Raw genomic sequence first — 20,388 nt, forward strand, 5'->3', positions numbered from 1 at the left:
TTTCGACTTTCGGTTTGCTGCTAAAAAAATGGTACAATTGACTGTTGGGAATAATATTAAAGTCGATATATTTGCTTAACGGCCATATTGTCGTCGCTTTTCGGCGTTTTGCAAACAGCACGCTCTTTTACTTCTTTCGGTCGAAGTAATTGGAGCGCATTGATGTTAAATCTTTTACTTCATCAGGTTTAATTGTACATTTGCACTAACAATTTGTTATAAAAGGCAATGATAAACCTCTTCGTTTATTTTTGGTTTCGTTGCCGGTAACAGATGTCAACAGTCATTAGGCCCGTACTTCTTTATTGCAAGTTGAAATTGATTATTATTGTCGCCTTATTAGCTGTAGAGCTACGGAAATAGAAGTATAACGAAAGGTACTCAGTTTATTGTGCAACTGTTTTCCCATCATTCTCGCAGTTCTTCAGTTAATTCTGCTTTAATATTTGTAGTTAATAACTAGTAGTTATCCCAACGTATTTGCTCACAGTGAAAAGTTGTAAAATCAAAACCCGTAGAATGTGCACTTCTCTAAGGGCACTCTTTATTGTGAAAGAAAATATCCTTGAACAAACCTTAAACCTAATTCTTATACCAATAAATGCGTTAATCTAGCCAATCAACCCAAAGTATATAAACACTGACGGTACCGCAGATCCGGAAAAACACGCGGATCCCTACTTTCGGGTGAATATAATTTTCATACCGTTGGACTGTTGGACAAAACGCACAAGTAAAATCGAGTAAAATTCACTTAGTATAGGTTGCATCTCAATACACAACACAGAAAATTTTATACTGAGCAATGCAGTTGTGACAACATTATTACGCCAAACATCACAAATGCAATATTATAAATCTGACATTCAACCGAAAGTCGGCATCCGTATTTCTTGCTATTCTCTGAAGGTCTACAGTACCTTCAGTGTTTATATACTTTGAATTAAACTAGAGACTAGGAATGTTCAATCGATCGATTAATCTTGAACGCAATCATAATTTATGTCGAATTACTTCGGAAATGATGAGTGCGTTCACAAAACACCTATGAGCTCAGGGCTGACATTTGATCATACCTATTCTATACTTTCATTGGATCTAGCGGTGAATTTTGTGATTTCTATTTCTTCTGTCACATTACCAAACAATTTAACTTCCAATTCTATCTTAATAAATTAACTCTGACATCCACTCATGTTCTATCAATGGAACAATGGAGCAAAAAGGAGGCAAAAATTCCCATTACATAATCTGTTGTCTGATTGTTTTTTTTTCTCAAACAATGAATCAAATTCTACTTTTTTTGACTGTCAAAGATAACGTATCTCGAATTACAACCTCAATCGTTCATTTAAATTTACTGGTCTACAATTCCCCGTGTGATAGTCCAACTGTAATTTTATCATACTCAACTTAAAAGTTATTACGTCAAGCTCGACTTCACGTATTTACATACAACTTCCTTTAACACTTCATATTCTCAGTTACGTTTTATGTAAAGGTTAAATTCAGTCATATATTTTAATGGTCCGGCCAAGTATGTCTTTGTGTCACAGAATTATGAATGGAATATTGTAAATGTCAACCGCATTTTTGTTGTACCAAACGACAACAACAACAAAAACAACAACAAATCTGAGAATTTAACATAACAAAACAAAAACTCTATTACCTTTCACTAATAAACAATTCCAAACATAATCACACAGTATATACAAGTTTTTCATTTTGGAATACCAATCCTACTTATACGACCACAAACAGAATAATTTATTAATTTTATTTAAATTGTTCCGAAACTGGTCTACAAATAAATAAATCTTACTCCAGACTTATTATTTCAAGAAAACGAAGAAGAGAACTAAAAAAAATGACCTCGCACAAAACTCGTTATGCAAAACATGTCTCCGCGCTCATTTTATTCTCTTGTGTTATCTATAATTAAACCTTATAAAAAAACACAAACACAAAACCTCTTTCAATTCAATACGAATTAAAATATTCACTCATTCCCACACATCGTTTGGGATAAATCTCTAAATACAAAAAAAAAATTCGAAGGAAACTCATAAATTACGAAAAAAAAGAAAGGTTTATAAAACAAAAAAATTATCCATATCATTTATCACTCTTTACAATTACAAAATATTTAAGCTTGAGTCAGCTCAGACGGACTGTATGAATATATACATAAAAAAAACCGAACGTTGCATACTATACCATTCTAAACCGAAAACGAACATCCATATACACATCCATATATATGCGTCTATAATTTGTATACACAAAGTTTTCATGATGGCTTCGCGGTTGCTATGCAACTAACCATAGCATAACGAAAAACCGGTTTCCTCCATCCCGTTTTCTCCCTGCTATCTCTCTATGCACTGAGCATATGACTCCTCCTTTACCGTTCACATAAAGGTAAAATGAAAACAATAATTCCCATTTCTAATGGTGCAATAAATATACGAACTACAGTTAATAACGCAGCATATTATTTTTATGCTTTATGAACTCCGCCGAACAAAAGAACCTCTCTCTGGTGTATGTGTATAATATTAGTAGTAATATGGCTAGATTATATATATGTGCGTTTCTTTCCATTCTTCTCTTTCGCATTTGTTTGTTTTTTTCATTCTATTTTTTAATAGCAAATTTATGATGTGTTTATAAACACTAATAATTTTTTCGCACTCGTTTTTATCAATGAAACCGTGAAAAGAGAGTCTACTCCTCATGCCATCTATTCACCATTTTTTTTTATATAACATGGAATTACCAACCAGATGATTATAATAATAAACGTAAAGTGTGCAATAAAAATCATCATAATGTTCTATAAAACTCAGGCAAACAAATCTAAACTCAAATAAACACGTATTTAAAGATCGTAATGTTCTTATGTATGTATCTAAGTCAATGAATTTTGAATTAATATTGGCTTAGTTTATAAATTAGTTTATTTAACATTTTATTATGGATACAAACAATCAGATAAAAGATTGTTGTAAATTTCATTTATTATTGAAGACAATTTTTTTGTTTGTTTAATTTTATTTGCATATTATAAAATACCTATACACGTTCATAAACCGCATAAATGAGCAAAGCTTTTTTTTCGAGAAAGTGTGCCAAACGAAATCGGTTCCATACGTCATGTTACGCGCCCGCGATAAGTCATATAGGAGAAAATGTTGTACAACACATTTCATTATGACGGCAGGTAATCACGCTTCCATTAGACCAGTACCTACTTATTACTGCCGATACAATTTGCTTAACAGTTTTATTAGCTCGCGTAAATGATGTTGTTATGCAATCGGTCTATACTGAAATATATGTAGGTCTCATGGCCGGTATTATTGGTGCTGTGCAGAATTTTATTCTTTAAATGGTAGATAAGTCTATAGTTTGAAAGGCTATCTTCAATTGAATGAAATAAAGAAATTCTCAAAGAGAGCTGTAGAGCTTTGAGCTTTGAGGGTACAGCATTCAACTTTAACGCTCAATTCCAAGGCCACTTGCAAGAGCATAAAGTTGCAATCGAGAGGTGCAAAGCTGGTACTGATGTTAATTTTTCTCAAGTTTTCAGCACTTATCATGAAATTAGTGGTTTTTTACATTTGTACTATTTGTACAGGGAAACATACAAGGTTGTTAAAAAATATATTCTTCCCAGCACGAGAAAGTTGTAGTTAGCGTAGCACCCTTTCTATTATCTTCAAGAAAATATATTTTTACGGCAAAATGAAATAAAATGACAGCAAAATAAAATGATCGAGTCTGGTTTTTGACAATTGAATTTCAATTGTTTAAAACCAGACTCGATCATTTTATTTTGCTTTTACCTTACCCATAAGAAAAGGTGTATTTTTCCTAAGCTCGGCTGCGAATAGTCTTACAAGTATTCAAAATATACATCGTTTTAAACTCCTAAAATATGAGGATTTTTAAAGTGTGGGAGGCCTGAACTCAGAACTCCAAGAAATATTTTCTTAAAAGCAGCCTCTGAACTGCTACAAAGTGAGATAAAAGAACAAGTGATGAATAAAATCCACCACCACTCGTCATTGTAGAGAAATTTAATTATTACCAGATGATACGTTTTATCCAGATGTTCCCAAACGAAGTTTATTTGATTTTTTTTTTCGGTTTTTCTTCTTGGGATTAAGAAAATTGCATTCATTTGAACTTTATTTTAATTTCTGAAAATTAAAAGATTTTCCGCGCAGTTATGTAAATGAACTTAGTATTCAAATGATACGGACCTGATTCAGCAGGAAACTTTATATCGAATTTGCTGACAAAGTAAAACCATGGGTACCAGGGCCTTATATCTACGGCAACCATTATGTTATCATAAAGAACTAATAATAATAATAAAAAAATTGCAATTGAAAAATCAGGGATGATAAATCCAAAGTTTTTGAAAAATTGAGAAATATAAAAACACAGAGAGTGAAGCATAACAAAAGCGGCACAGACATAGCTATGACGAATGTTAAAATTTAGAGATCGATTTAAGTTTTCATAAGACACAGTCCTCATTGAGCAATCGTTTCGGCCTCCAATCACCTCTTATTTCCTTTGTGATAGTATCTCAAGAGCTATGTCAAATCTTAAATCCTTGGTTGTCATTTAAAATTCGAGTGAAAGTCGTTTAGAGTCTCTTGACAATAATAACAGAACGTGACGAGAGGGGCAAATCTTAAATTCAGATGCACAGATTTATTTTTCAAGAAATTTTGCAACCTTAGATACTCTCTGCTTGATGGTAATTTAAAGTTCAACCCCTAATTTTCTACCGTCGATAAATATTGTTCCTGAAATTTTTTAAATTGGTCACGTGTGGGTGTTATGCTTGCTTATTAAAAATGAATTTACCCAATAAATTTCCGATGTAATTTAAATTGAGTTTTAAATAGAGTTTCAGAAGTCATTTCACCACTTCAACCTTTAATAATCAAAATCTCTTCCCCGTAGACGATTCTCTTGTATTCCTATCGCACTTCATAATCGTAGCTCCCTCATTCAATCGTTGAAAATAATCTATCTATTTAGCGGAAACAAAGTATATGAATCGGATCACATGAGCGACGCGGCGGTACATACACAAACTATTTATTCGTCTCATTAATTTAGTTAATGTTTCGTACTCAATTGTTCGAGAAAGAGGCATAGGGAAATGTTAGACACTTGTAGCGCCATGTCAGAGTTTATCAGAGTTTTTGTTGTTGTTGTATAATTTTGTCTACTATCGCCCCAGGCGATAATATATCCATAGAAAGAAAAAGTCATCTAAAACATATAGAGGCGACAGAGAGAGAGCGAGCAGCAAAAATGTTTTCGTTATTTCTGACATAGTACGACTATTTTTGAACATAGCATAGGTCTTATACCATATGTGTAAGTCTCAAAATAAAAAAATATCAGAGAATCTGTTGTATATATCTGCCGAAAATCAGTTTTCGAATTGCCTTGAAAAATTATTTTCGTCATCTAAATGTCCCATTATTTGAGTGATTTACCTGAATTATAATTCAATTAATACACAACCTGTGTAAATGTTATGAATATATCAACATATTTCTTTGATTTAGTCATATCAATATGTGGTATGCATGTGACTGTTGAAAATGAAAGTGATTTTATTTGGTTGCTAATAACACTCAATCACGAGGCCACCAATAAATTGATATACGCAAGTGGTAAACAGCGAATATGTTTTTCAACAGGAACGTCGAAATTAGAATCATTAGCGACATAGAATTATGTACGGGATTTATTAACTGTAAGAGAGTCTATTTGATGTCATCGAAGACTATTACAATTGCACTAAACAGAACCAAAAGTACCACCGAAAAACTCGCATTACATTGTCGCTTTCCATCTGCATTCACTTTAATGAATCAAATTAAACTTGTAATTAAATAAACAGAGTGAAATGCTGTCTCTTGCGCTTGATGCACATGATTCCAAATGTATCGTAAAGCCAATCAACAAAACTATAATTTAAGTTATTTTGGTAAAATCAGACGAATAATTACTCACTAACGAGTTGCTTTATGTTTGTAAACTCTTTAAATCTATCCTATTGCGGCACATATATATTGGCTAATTACTTATTAGCTTACAATTTATCATACCAGTGGTTCGTATTCTTGAAATGTATAATCGGTTGGTTATCTGCCCAATAATAATGAGCGCTACTTTGGTAAATATATTTATAATGAAACCATGGAGAATTGATTTGATTTTCTCTTTCAAATAAATACATATTCCGAGTGGTTTAATTTACTGATACTTTTTCCTCTGTTGTCGATTTGATATAAACCAAATATACTATTCAGTCGTAGAAAATATACCATCTGAATCGAGTTAGTCACTTAATAAAAATAAATTCCAAATATGAAATTGGAGCGGAATTCATTTTGTAATTTAGTGGCGAGAGCAGCTATGTTTCATTGCTTGTGTTTATAAATAAATTTTCTGAGTTTCAATAAACTGATTGTAGATGAATTTAAGTTTTCTTTAAATCGTGATGATGGTTTGGTTAATTATAAAGATGGATGCTGTTGTGCTATACAGAAATAATTTCATAAATGTCATCTGCTATCAACAAAGACGACAAGAATAAGCGATAAGTTCCGGCAAGTGGTCTCTTTTATAGCAAAATGTATGATAGCAATAGTGAAGTGATAGATTTCGTATCAAAGGTTAGGAAATCAACAACCCAAATGAAGTAACAGATTTAATAATTTTGTTATAAAACACGAAAGAGAAACATTTCTTGCTATTTCTCACTTAAACTTACTCCTAACAATAAACTAGACTAGCACAAATCTTGATTTGCAAAAATCGTAAAGTTAAATTGAAATTGTTTTCTTTGTTGTTACCTTATCGCTATGTCAGAGTTCGATTCTTAACGAGTCTATTCGCGGGAACCATTACAAGTCAAAATTAGTTCTGACATACCTTGCTCAGAATAAGTAACGGAGCTCATCACTTATCGTTATCACACAGTTCATTTATGAATTATGTCAAAAACACCATTAGCAAGGAGAGTAGACATAGCATGGCATGGTGAAAAAATTGACACCAAATATTTATCTGAACAATCGTGAGGTTCAAGCGCTAGATTATACGATTTTGAATCAATAAATGATACAAAATAACTTCAAGAAAGATGGACCATAAGCGAATTTGTTACTCTTATTGATCTATGTTTCTATCTATGTATCTACGCATACAACTTGCCATATACGGATTACGTTATCCAGAACTCATCGCTTATTTGCGTTGTCGCTGTAGACAACAGAATTCGTAGCCGCACGCAATTTTTATAGTAAGTCAAATGCATATCGTCCTTCTGATTTGTACTACGTGCGAAAGTGCTAATAAAATTACTTAAGCGTACATGACGCACTCAACTAAATCTAGTACTTTAAGGCGAATACATTTTATCGATTAAAATTGAGAATTATATAATTCACATAAAAAGGAAGGGAGCGGTCGGGTTTGCAACTTATAAAAAAACCTTTTCACCGATACAATTTCAGTGAATTGAAAAATTGATAATTTTTTGTCTAGCCAAATTATCAGTAACGGAAAATGTCAGTGGCAAGAAACCATCGATTGGTATTTATGAATCCATTTAATATACCGAAAATGAAATATATCTACCTGTCGTAACATCAGTTTTTTTTTAAACATTTATTTGCGTGTCATAAAACTTCTACAAAATAATAAAATAAAAAAAAAATTCTTATACCCGTCACATTTACGTAAAACTGAAATATTTCCTTCGAAATAACTTTCCATCCATATAACATACAACATTACGTTTGTGAAGCCATAAAACATTATTTTACCCTTTTTCTATATTTTTTGTTAATCAAGAAATTTTGTAAGATTGAACATACTTTCTAATTCCATTGTGCGATTGTTATTTTATTTTCGTTTCTTTTTTTACATTGCAGGTCCAAATGGTTGTCCGAGAAGGCGAGGCAGGCAAACCTACACACGTTTTCAAACATTAGAATTAGAAAAAGAATTTCATTTCAATCATTACTTAACCCGCCGACGAAGAATAGAAATCGCCCACGCTCTCTGTTTAACGGAGAGGCAAATAAAAATTTGGTTCCAAAATCGAAGGATGAAATTGAAAAAGGAACTTAGAGCTGTTAAGGAAATTAATGAGCAGGTGAATAAAGTTTTAAAAAAATATTAAATTTTTGGTGAATTTTTCCAATCTGTGCAGCGCCCAGTCTCGGGCCCAATGTACAGATATATTTCACTAAATCTCAACAAATTTCACAAAAAATGGCTTAATTTGATGAATTTTTTAGTGAAATTTGATGAAATTTGATGAAATTCAGTGAAACATTCTCAATATTAGTCCCTGATGACACGGGTCTGATTTACGTGATTTCCGTAAGATTTTAACATTTTCGGGACTGTGTGGAGAAATTTTGCGAATCAACGGAAGAGTGAACTTAATTTCGACGAGATGAACGTAATTGAATTTAATATTTTGTTGTTGTTGTTTCTGCGATGAGTTTACACGCCGTTGTTTTTTTGTTTCTGCAGTTAAACAGTTAAATGAGTGTGATAAGTGTGTCACTGTTCGGTGCAGTTTTTATTAATTTATTTTATTGCCATATGGCCCCATCTACTCGACACAGACTGACATTAATAATTTCGTACATCTCAGTCGAATCAACAAAATTTGTCGGGCACGGTATTATCTCTGTTCTAACGAAATATTAAGCCGAATTAAATGACACCAGTTTCGGAGATAATTAAATGGTAATTTAATGAGATTAAAGTTTCTGGTTTTTGATTTTGTCTGTATATCACACAGTCACAATGGCAATGTCCATATTTTTACAGTTTGTAGAAAAATATTTGTTTTGACCGTCGCGACATTCTGCAGTTTTGGATGTGCATAGATGGTTTTCCCGATAAGATGTTGAAGCTATCTCTTCTTATATTTATGGCATTTAGTGCAATGCACTAATAAAAGCTGGTCATCTTAGGGTTTCTTGCTAATTGTAATGAGAACATACACTGCTACTCAACTTCTACTGTAACCGTACTTGTTTTAGCTTTTGAGCACGATAGCATAAATGATTCTGTAACAAATGGAATTTTGATTTTGATGCAAGAAGACATTACAGTCTATCGTTTTCAAGGAATAAATCCGGCCGAAACCTTGAGACTTTACAACACACGAACATGATGACTATTCCGTTTATTATCCGTTAATCGTAATTAATGGAAATTTGATGGACGCGAATGACACAATCAACACGTTACGCCGTTTTATTTTACACATTTTTTTCACACAAACTCATGCAAACAATTTCCGTTTTTAGGCTCGTCGCGATCGAGAAGAACAAGAAAAAATGAAGGCCCAAGAATCATTGAAGTCCGCCCAGCACAATAACAAACATTCACATCAAGACCATCCCATTGTGCCACAAAACACCGGTGGTAATACACATTTGCATCATGTAGTTCAAAATGACCTGAAAATGGGTCTAGCTGGCATGAGTCTCGGAGTCACTAGCAATTTAGGTATGATGGGCGGTCTTGATAAAAGTCATAATCAGGACATTTTAAAGACGGTTAGCAAAGTTAATTAAAAATAATTTTTCTAACAATTTAAATTATCAAAACAATTTTTAAGAAATCTAAAACTAAAAAGAAAAAAAAACGAAAAAGAATTACAAAGAAAATTAGAAGAGGATGAAGCCAGTGAAGTTTATGATGAAGAAGAAAAAAAATTAGTGTGTCAGTGTTACAATTTTCTTTATAATTTTGTTTTTGGTTTGTTTGTTTGTTTCCAATTTTGGCAATAGTAATTATTCCGATTGCTAAAATTATTGGTAAACATAGAAACAAAGCACTGTATTATTCGTAAGATGCAAAAAAATAAGAAGAAGAAAAAAACACAGTGTGAAATGGTCTGGATATATTTTAACTTGGAAAACTCTTGTCCTTTCTTTTCTTATAAATTATTGTCCGTGATATAAAATGATTTGTGATTTTTGGCGTTTTGGGATGTTTGATTGGAGTGTGAACCGAAATTAAAATGTTTCGAATTTTTAAAGTTCGAGGAAATTTGATAATTTAATAACACTTATTGGTTGGACTGTCAAATTTCCTCGAATAGAAATATAAATATTTTGGTCGTCGCATGTACATTCACATGCAAGTGAAAAATGGGCTCTTCAACTTCAACCTTTTATCACAGAGGTGAAGGAGAAAGTTTTCCACTGACTTTCACTGACTGTAAATTTGATGTTCAATTAAATAGGAAAAAGGAATTAAAACACTAATCGAAGACGGGGAACCATGAAAGCATGGAACAGATGAGTTTTATAAAAGAAATAGACTTAAATCACTACCACACGTTACACACGAACAGTTAGAAAGCTGGTAACAAAATTCGCATTATCCACTGACTCGGTGAAAAGATGATCAGCTGAATTAAATTGGTGTGTAACCAGTTGATTTTGATGTTTCGATCGACTGAACACGAGCTAGTATTGTGTTCAGTGTCTATGTATTGGTTGATATTCGACTAAATCACCAAGCAGTAAATTTGTACTTAATTTGTAACGTTTCTGCGTTTGATGTCCGTAAAAATCTGGAATCTGTTTGACCAGAACATAGTCTTAAATACCATTCAAATATTAGTTGTTCGCAAACTGTTGTTCTAAGCGATTGCGCAGTAGATTGATTAGAAATCTATTACTTTACATGTTTTAACATTATTTTGCTGTATAATAATCAATTCATAGCCTGCCGCAAAAGGTTAATTTTTCAGTGGCTTATCGATATACTAACTCTTTCATCCGGTTTTATTTTCTGTTGTGACAGACAAAATGTGTCTTGCGGAAATATCCGTGGAATTTCGAAATCTTCTTCACCTTTATTCAGATAATATCCATTCTACAACATACAACAATCAGGGTCTGCACGTTAAAACGTCGTAAATTTTTTTTAAATCTAAACATTTTCAACGTCAGAAGAAAGGAAAAATTTAAGATTTATAGTCTGATCAAAGCATTAGATAAGCAGAAACAATCGCTATGTGATCACACGTAAAATGGTATTTGGAACCAGTTCTCCGATTTAGTTGAAACAATTTTGTGGTTCAATAAAAAAGTGGGTGATTTTGAATAAGGTCGTGTTACATAACCAGTTATGTTAATGAATTGGAAGAAAGTTTAACGGATGTAATGTCCTATCGGGTATTAAGGGCGGAGTGTTCACATTTCTTCTGTCGTTTGTTAACAATCCAGAGACATTGCTATCAAAGAAATTACTCCTGTAATCACTAGAGAAGACAGTAGATAAAGAAAGCATCAAACAATTTTATTGGTGTGCTTACTTAGCCCCTTCAAATCTATAGACAAGATAAAAAAGTGTAATTCGTTGTGTTTGTGGTACAGACAAAAAATGTTGGGTGTGAAACCAGAATTTATTCCTTTCATAAAAGAATTACAGATGGAATTCGGAAAGGGTAGGTGTGTGAATACAATCAAATTCCACCATTTGCACCCTAGTTTTACTTTCCACATCGGAAAAAGAAATGTCGAAACGTGAATATTTCATAGACATTGAACGCAATTTCTCTTCCTTCCAAAAAAAGAGAAAAACCCTTAAACCCTCTGAACATACAACCGAAAAAAGAGACTCTAAAAATTAAATTTCCTTACTACAATTCAGTACGGAAATATTGTGGTTGGTTCAAACGAACCGTGTCAAATATGAATGGTGGTTTTTGTTTTCCACTTTTTTTTTAATTCAGCTGGGTGAGGCAACACCTAACCCACCTAATGTTTTGTTTGTACTAGACAAAGATTGAATTTTTTTTTTCGCCATATCCATTAATATTACCAAAATAAACAAAAAAAGAAACACACAACACATTCTACTTCCACCGAAATTGTCGTGTAGAAATTTAAATAAGATAATGTCACATAAATATGAGGGTAAAAACTCAACAATCTGAAATATATAGGAATTCCTTATCACCGTATACCATCCACGCATATATATATCGCTGTATACATATCGCATTTATAATTTACGAAAAGCAGAGAAAAAACGAATCTCATGCCACACATGGAGTCAATTGTGACATCTATCCAAATTATATAGCAGGCCCCTGTCATTTGCATATTATAACTTTTCTTCGGGTGTATTATATGCTATATAACATCAACAACATATGATATAACTACACACTTTCGTGATACGTGCTCAGACTATATTTAAAAATCATATTTATATGAACACACGAAATGCATTTCTTTCTCTCTTCATTTTTTGTTTTGTTTTTGTTTTTTCCATAACAAATAAATCAAAGAAACATACTTTACACACACCATATTTATTATGTCAATGTACTTTGTATAATTTAGCCAGACATTTCCAATCCTGTTTCAAATGGTTTATGGTGACGGCTCTTATCTATACAAAACGAAAAGTAGAAAGGAAAAAAAAATAATTGTGAAGCAAACGACGACGGGTTACATGGAAAATATTTTTAGCAAGTTGAGTCAATTATACGATTTCCTTTCCAAAGTGAAAAGTGAAATTTCCATTAACTAATAAGAATGAATGGTTTCTCTTATTGGAATCGTCGTTTGGTCGGGTGATTATATGCATCAGGGCCATCTTCTTACCACTAGCGGTGTCAATGTCTGAAAGCTATTATACAGATTACACCAGTGATGTAATTCAATCAGTTAATTGTACTAAAATTCCGTACGATCGACAGGTTTCCATTAAATTTCACGTACAATTTTAATTTGTTATATTGCAAAGAATCTCTGCTCGTTTCATTCGACAAAATATTTTTCGCTATAATCGATGACAATAGTTGGATAAGTAGTTAAAATAGTTTAAATAATCAATCAATCTTTTGTGCCATTTTATATCACTATGATTTTGACAAATATTTTGAAATAAGTTTATCAAGCATCACAACCCATCATACCGTAAGTTCTAATGTTCTAAAAGACGAAACATTTTATCAAAATATGAGACAATGAGACTGAGCCTAAGATCATTTTAGAGGGTTTATCTCAATTTTTTGTTTATTTTCTTTCTGAAATATCAATAATAGAACAAAAGCTGAACACTGAGAAACGGCTGGTCACCTGTTTTCGACCCCCATGACAAAAATAAGCGTTGTTGTCTGATTCCTGTACAGTATTGTCGAAAGTTCAAACAGATGAAGTAGTAGAAATTGAATTAACCACTAGGCAAAGTTGTAAACAAAGAAGTAATAGATTTACATCTCAATTCTATTGTAAAATGTTATGGGCGTAGAAAGTAAGGATTGATCTTATTTTGATATACAGTCGAGTTAATGAAGTATGTGTGTCGTGAATTCGATTATATCGGTATGCTAGATGCGATGGAACGAAGCGGTAGATATTAGGATAGATGTGAGTTTTTTTTTGAAATTTGAAGGCTTTCGTAATATTTTGTTCAGTGAATGTTAAAGATTTTCGTTTCTTTCCTTTTCTCAGAAGTGCATCGAGGAAATAGAAATTTCTGGGATAAAATCCAACCAATTCAAACGTTCAGTCGTTATACGTCTAATATGACTTCCAAAAAAAAATGACCATCATCTGTTAAAACCAATGTTCAGATTGATGCTATGATTCCAATTCACTTTTCGATAGATCGAAGTCGTATTTTAAAAACGTTGCAAATTGAACGGAAATACAGTTTGGAGAATAGGTAGAGACGATGATTAGAAAATTAGACATCCTCTCACAAGTAAGCTCATAAGTTCGACCAGATTAGTCTGTTTGAAATCAATCTTTACTCATTGAAGATATCAAATACTCTATCGTTGAGACATTGTAGTTTTTACAATAATTTTTAAGCTCATTGCTCCGATTATTCTAATTGAGTTTGTCTGAAATTCACTTGAATTTTCTGGTGTGAATCAAACACCTAAAAAATTAGAAATTAGAAAATTAGAAAAATTTTCTCAGTCAATTACGGTAACGAGCCTGTAGCTCCTGCTTTATTTTCATTATTTATTTAAATTTAATGAAATCAAAAGTCAGTTGAATGTATTCGTAGAATTAGAAACTTGTACTTAAACGAGCGCGACAAATTTGTAGCTTTAATTTGAGAAAAGTGAAATTCGTTTGTTTTTAATTTTAAAATTTTTAAATTTACACAACAACAACAAAACAAAAACTTTTTTAATTCAAATTTAACTTATTTATTTTTCTATTATCCCTATAGAAATGCCGGGAAGGCTTTTAAACTATTCTATCCGGAGTTCTTCGCCGGAAACTCCACCCAGAGATCATCGACATCAAATGTATGATGAGGGTCCACTTAATTACAATATTAACCCAATTAAATAATTTCATTAAATTTTTTGTTTTATTTTTTTTTTTAAATAAATTTCTTCATATGAGAAAAAAAAAATCGATGTACGTACTACAAATTATAAAATATAAACAAAAATAGAAGAAGAAGAAAAAAAACCAACAAAAAAGTATTAATTACGAGTCAGTCGACTGATATTTTTACTTTTTTTTCCTTATTTGAATGGAATGAACATGTTGATGAATACGAATAGATATATAAAATTGAACGTATTTCCGTATTTATTACTGGTAAAGAATATTAAATGCATTTTCTATTGTGGACATTTGGTATGAAGAAGACAGAAAGTCTTATTAAGATTCAAATTGATTGAGAGAATTAAGTCAGCAGAATAAATTTATTTAAAAAAAACTACAGCAGAAGTAAAATCTAATCTATAAAACTAAAAATGAAATAAATTTAAAAACTAAAGCCGAAAAAAATGATTAAATGTACAATATTGATAAAAATGAAACATAATGACGTAAAATAATGAAACAATATTTGGAAATATAATTTTCAGCAACCATTTCACACTTCCCTCCATTAAATAAAATCAAGTATTTTCCGAGAATAGATGTATTTAAATAATAATTGAAATTAATTAAATATAAAAGGCAATAAATAATTTGAATGGAATAAAAAGAAATAAAATTAAAGAAAAACAAATGGAAGATGAAGAAGTAAAAGAAATACTAAGCAGCAAGTTAAATGATAAACACAATTATATACGTACTAGAATGTAAGGTTATAGCTTTTAACACTAAATTAAATTATAAAATTAAAAAAATTAAAAGTAAAACAAAGTAAAGAAAGAAAAATCGTACTGAATTGTTTCCATTTAAAATTCTTAACAAAAATGAAAAAAAATTTATAGAATTGTAATGTAATGGAAACTAAAATTATAAAAATGAAAAAAAATTAATTAAATAAATAAAAAAAACTAAAAATATGTTGCGTAATATATACACACAAGTACTACTACAACAGACGGTTTTTTTAAATGATATTTTATAATAATTATGTGACATTAACAATGTTCAAAAAGAAATCTTTTCTAATTAGATTTTCTTTTCTTTTTAAAAATTTTTTTTACCGTTACGTACGTCCCAGTGGTTCCGTTTAATTATTATTTTTTTATTTAAATTATTTTTTTTACATTGTTTCGTTAAACATTCGTTTTATTTAAAAACGTTAAAGAAAAAATTATTTTTTCACATTATTTTTACGTAAAATGTTTCCAAACAAAACATTAAAAATGAAAAAAAGAAAAATTTTAATTGACGACAAAAAAGTTTTATAATTTGGTTTTTGTTTGATCGAAATTTACCAATAGTTTGTGTTTAGCCGTTCATGTTTTCTTTTCTTGATTTTAGATAGAAAAACGGAAAAAAATAAATTTAAAAAACTGTTTTTTGTCTTTATTTTTTCTTTAATGTTATATTTATGAATTTTTTTTATATTTAAAATTTATTTAGTGTTCAGTTTTCGATTTTACAAAAAAGAAACTTTAAAATTTTGAAAAGAGAAACAAAGAAGATGAAGAAGAAAAATTACTTTGTTCAATAGTCGTAATTTGGTTTAATTAATTATTCACTTGAACGTAAAATCAATATTTTTTAATGTAGATGTGAGACGTGGTGATACATTTCTAAGGTAGTTAGTAGCTAAATTTGATTCGCTTTATCGGTTTGCATTTGAAATTAACTACATCGAGACGAGAAGTGAAATTAGCAATGGAATGTTCGCCGGTGTATTACTTCGCCGATATTACAATATATTTTAAAATTCCAATGCTCCAAACGAATGAAATCTTTCTCTAGCTTTTCACATTGCACTTAAACTCTTAATCTTGAAAATCGGTCAACTATCTTGAAGGTATTGGCAGATAGTGGTTTGATTAAAAAAATTCCTTTATTTTAAAAACTTAAAAATGATTACCCTCTCAAACCACACTCATATTCACTCAGCCGTATGAAGAATGAAAATGATACTAAAAAAATTGATAGAATGCTATGAAATTATTATTGTAGTCCCAAAAAGCCTCATCGCTTTGAAGTATCTGTCAATCCTTACCTATTCTGCAATAGGTTCGCTGTATTCGTTCTGAATGGTTTAAACGAAATCATCATTGACACTTGAGTGACATTTAAAAGGTATTTGATGTTTAGTGGCCGCTAGTGTGGATATAGGAACATGAAAGCTAACCCAAACAAATGATGTATTCAGCATAAAAACGGACCATATTTTCCAATACTTCATCGTTGATATTTATTGTTCTAAAAGACAGACTATGGAAAGATCATAAAGCTTGATTTAGAAAACTTATTATGAACAGAAATTACAAATTTTCTAAATCAATTTTTTTTAAAAGAAGAAATCAGTTTTTTAACTAAATGTTGTGCACAATGTTGTCGGATGTTTCGTGTTTAACTTAAAAGCTAAAATTGAAAGAGTTTTTTTTTATCTAAATTACAATTTTTTGAATAAACTTGTCTAAATTTAGCTACTAACTGCATTAGAAACAAAAATAAATGAAGGAAATGATTTCACCGAAGAGAAAATCGAAAATCACAAAAATTAATTTATCGCATTGCTACTACACTATTAATTATCGTTCAAACAAATTCGTTGTGTTATTTTTCATGTGATGTGTTTGTAAAATGTAATTTATTTATTATTTTTATTCATTTTATATTTTAATCATAAATAAACTAAGTATTAAGGTACTAAAAATAACAAGTAGCCATATTAATTATATTTAGAAGTCTACATTTGTAAGGATTACATTATAATAAAAAGAACAAAAAAAAAATTAATATTTAAAGAAAAAAAGTAAACTACACAATTTAAGTAAAATCTTTAATTTAATCAATAAAAAAGTAATTAAAATTAAACAAAAAACGAAGAAAATGAGATGAAGAAAACAAGGGATGAAAAGAAATTGAAAAGAAAAGTGAAACCAATTCGTGTGGAATTTATGTGCCAAGTTTCGAATTCAGTAAATATTTGTGTGAATGTCGAATGAAACTTCGGAATTAAAAACAAAAACAAAAAAATTGAATGTCTTAACGTAAAATATTTAATTCAAAAGAATTTCCCCTTAATCCACAGAGAGCATTTTTACTTATTTTCTACAAAACAAAAATTGTATACAAAATTATTGCAACAACATTTTTTTTTTTCATTTTTTATTGACGGAATTTCAAAGGCATCATAAAATTTCTAAAGAGAAAAGGACAAGAATATAAAACTCCCGTCAGTCAATGATATGCCATAATTTCATCAATTTTCTTTCTTTTTTTCTGTGCTGATTGATGTGTGTTGAATCACAGTATAAAATCAATTTCTTTTGAAAATCAATATGTCGAAATTACGATTGTCTCGAATTAATTTCTCTTTCAAATTATTTTTTTCTGTCGTTATGATAAGCATAATAATTCATATTAAAATAGTTTTTAACAAAGAAGAAGATAAAAATCCAACTTATTTGAAAAACAAATTTACAATTCAAGGCGGGAAAAAATGAGAAAACTCTGTAAAAAAACATATTACCTTTTCAGCAATAATTCTATAAGAGAAACATAAATGAAACAAAGAATAGTAAAAAAAATGAAGTAATAAATTAAAGGAAAAAAAAAACTTTTTTTGTCAACAAAGTAGTGATCATGAAGAAGAAAATCAAACAAAAATATACGTAATTTTGGTCAGGGTAGATATTCAAAAAAAAATAAAAAAAACAAGAAAAAAGTAAAAAAAAGTTATTTTAAAAAATTACGAATTAACTGTTGGAGTATAACAAAAAAAAATGTCAAAAAAATTTAAAGATTCTATTTGAATAATACTGTAGATTTGCATGTAAAACTAAAATAAAAATACACAAATGTATAAACGCTTAATATTAAATGTGTTTAATTCAGTAAATTGGTTATTTCCCCCTCGAGACTAACTGTAGCTACACACAACAACGAAAAAGAGACCCAATTCAAATTTGTCATTCAAATTTCAAATTTGACAAAAGAACAAAAGAAAAATTTGAATTAGTTCTATTTCGCGCAGCAACGCACTTCAAGAATGAGTGGTACTATGAAAGAGAGTACACAGATAGAAATATGTACTTGGACCTAGACTTAAACCTTTTCGATATTAATAGTAAGCGATTGAATCTTTTTTGGAATTTAAGAGGCATCTGTACTTTGCTGAAAAGCATACATTAGGGCGATTTTTAAATACTGGATTTTGGGCCCCTACTGCACACCTGTCTAGAATGTTTTCACTGAGCCATCAGGACCAATTTTTGGGAAATTGATTTCCGAAATTTGCCAAAATTTTCCAATATTTGATAAAACTGGTGTTAAGGAATCTCGCGCCGCGTCATTCACAATAATTCACAAAGTGACATCTTCCTTATACAAAATGTGTCACACTTACTGTGTGAATCGCTTATTACTTTATGATAAATTGCAAAATTTACTGATAGGGGTTTGCTTTCCACTAATATGTCTTATAAATCCGATTAGCTAGTTCTGCACTTAATTGAAGAATATTCGAGGAATTATTCGCACTGTCGATAAAGTCTCCATAAAAAAACCGCATTTTATAATAAAGGAAATAACTCCACCTAATACCACATGTGAGAACCGATCCCGCAACCAATTGATAAGGAATTGTCGTTGTGCATGATTTTTAGGACATTCGATATTTTTAACATTGTGCCTTGGCAATGGACCATTATAGTACATAAGTTGAAGCGACAATTGACTCTTTAAATATTTTTCTTTTGTTCTCTGCTTGCGTGAGAGTGAAGTCCATACGCCAATACGAATCCCTTTTATATCTTTTACCAATTGAGCTGAACACTACTCTAACATATGGTGGACTAAGGCTACGGTAGTCTTCTACAGAGATTATAACTAGGTAATACCACTTGATAAAAAATGTCATTACGATTGATTGAATTGAATTTTCCTTTCGCATCTGTCAGTGAAATTTGTGAGGCAAGAAGGTCAAGACAATTCGCAGTAACATTGTCCCGACTTCTTTTGTAAAAGGTACAAGTACAACCGCACCAATTTGCCACGAATATCGAGACCAGTATCACTTTAAAATAACTTTGTCTAGATCGTCGATTGGATCCCAATTGTTTATTCAACAAAAAATGTGTTCAATTCAATTCAAAAACGTCCAAAAAGAATATCTTTACTTTTGTTTATTATGGTTTTAATCCTGTTCTGAACCTCTACTGTTCTGAAAATGGTTAGGTCCCTGTAAAGGTTTAAGGAATACCAGATGAACAAATATCAAATATCTATAAACTGATTGGCGCAGCCGATACCTGAAAGAAGAAAACCAATCCATATATCTGAGCAAAAAATTACAGTCTTCGACATTTCAAATGTCTCACTGTCATTTTTTTCAAAGAATGTCATTGTGAATTCGTAATGACACAATGAAATTCTCAGAAAAATTTGACAGTGAGACATTTGAAATGTCGAAGACTGTATCTTTCACTGATACTGACTCTTTTTGCCGAATTTTCCTAACAATATGCGAGAAAATAAATAAGTCACATTTTCAAGGAATACAATAAGTAGATTAATGATATGAACATGGCAGAGTAAAATAAACCAGGCAGGAGCGGTTCATTTTCGAAACGTCAAATAAGGGACCTAATACACTGGATGAAAATGAACTCAAATGAACACTGACATAAATTGAAAAATTTTGTTCGCAAAAAATATAGGGCTACTAGATTATTCTGGTGCCTAGTCAAATCCGCGCTCCTGTCTGGTTAACTTTACTCTGTCGTGTGATATGAATAATTGTTGATTTTTTTAGCACGACGACACTCAAATCCCGAATCCGAAGGCTTTTCGTTGTATCTTGTGGATTAATATCGAACAAAGTAGTTGCTAGATTTACCGAATTTCGAGCTTTGATGTTAAATCCATCCATCGCTCTGGGTAATAT

At 30.8% G+C, this 20,388-nt stretch overlaps 1 protein-coding gene across 13 annotated transcripts in view; it reads left to right on the plus strand.

Annotated features, from left to right (window-relative positions):
* LOC119085744 (homeobox protein abdominal-A homolog) overlaps window positions 1-15,288 on the plus strand; it is a 45,619-nt gene extending 30,331 nt beyond the window's left edge. For 11 of the 13 annotated variants that reach the window (XM_037196213.1, XM_037196221.1, XM_037196222.1 and 8 more), the window contains 3 exons: window positions 7,983-8,206; window positions 9,381-9,582; window positions 14,290-15,288. In XM_037196213.1, coding sequence (XP_037052108.1) covers window positions 7,983-8,206; window positions 9,381-9,582; window positions 14,290-14,414 — 551 coding nt within the window. In that variant the 3' untranslated portion in view covers window positions 14,415-15,288. Of the gene's footprint in view, window positions 1-7,982; window positions 8,207-9,380; window positions 9,633-14,289 lie in introns of all 13 variants that reach the window. The other 2 variants (XM_037196226.1, XM_037196219.1) reach the window with 2 other exon arrangements.
* Window positions 15,289-20,388: the final 5,100 nt, after the last annotated feature.

This window comes from Bradysia coprophila, chromosome X (genome assembly GCF_014529535.1).
Source record: "Bradysia coprophila strain Holo2 chromosome X, BU_Bcop_v1, whole genome shotgun sequence".
Taxonomy (NCBI): Eukaryota; Metazoa; Arthropoda; class Insecta; order Diptera; family Sciaridae; genus Bradysia; species Bradysia coprophila.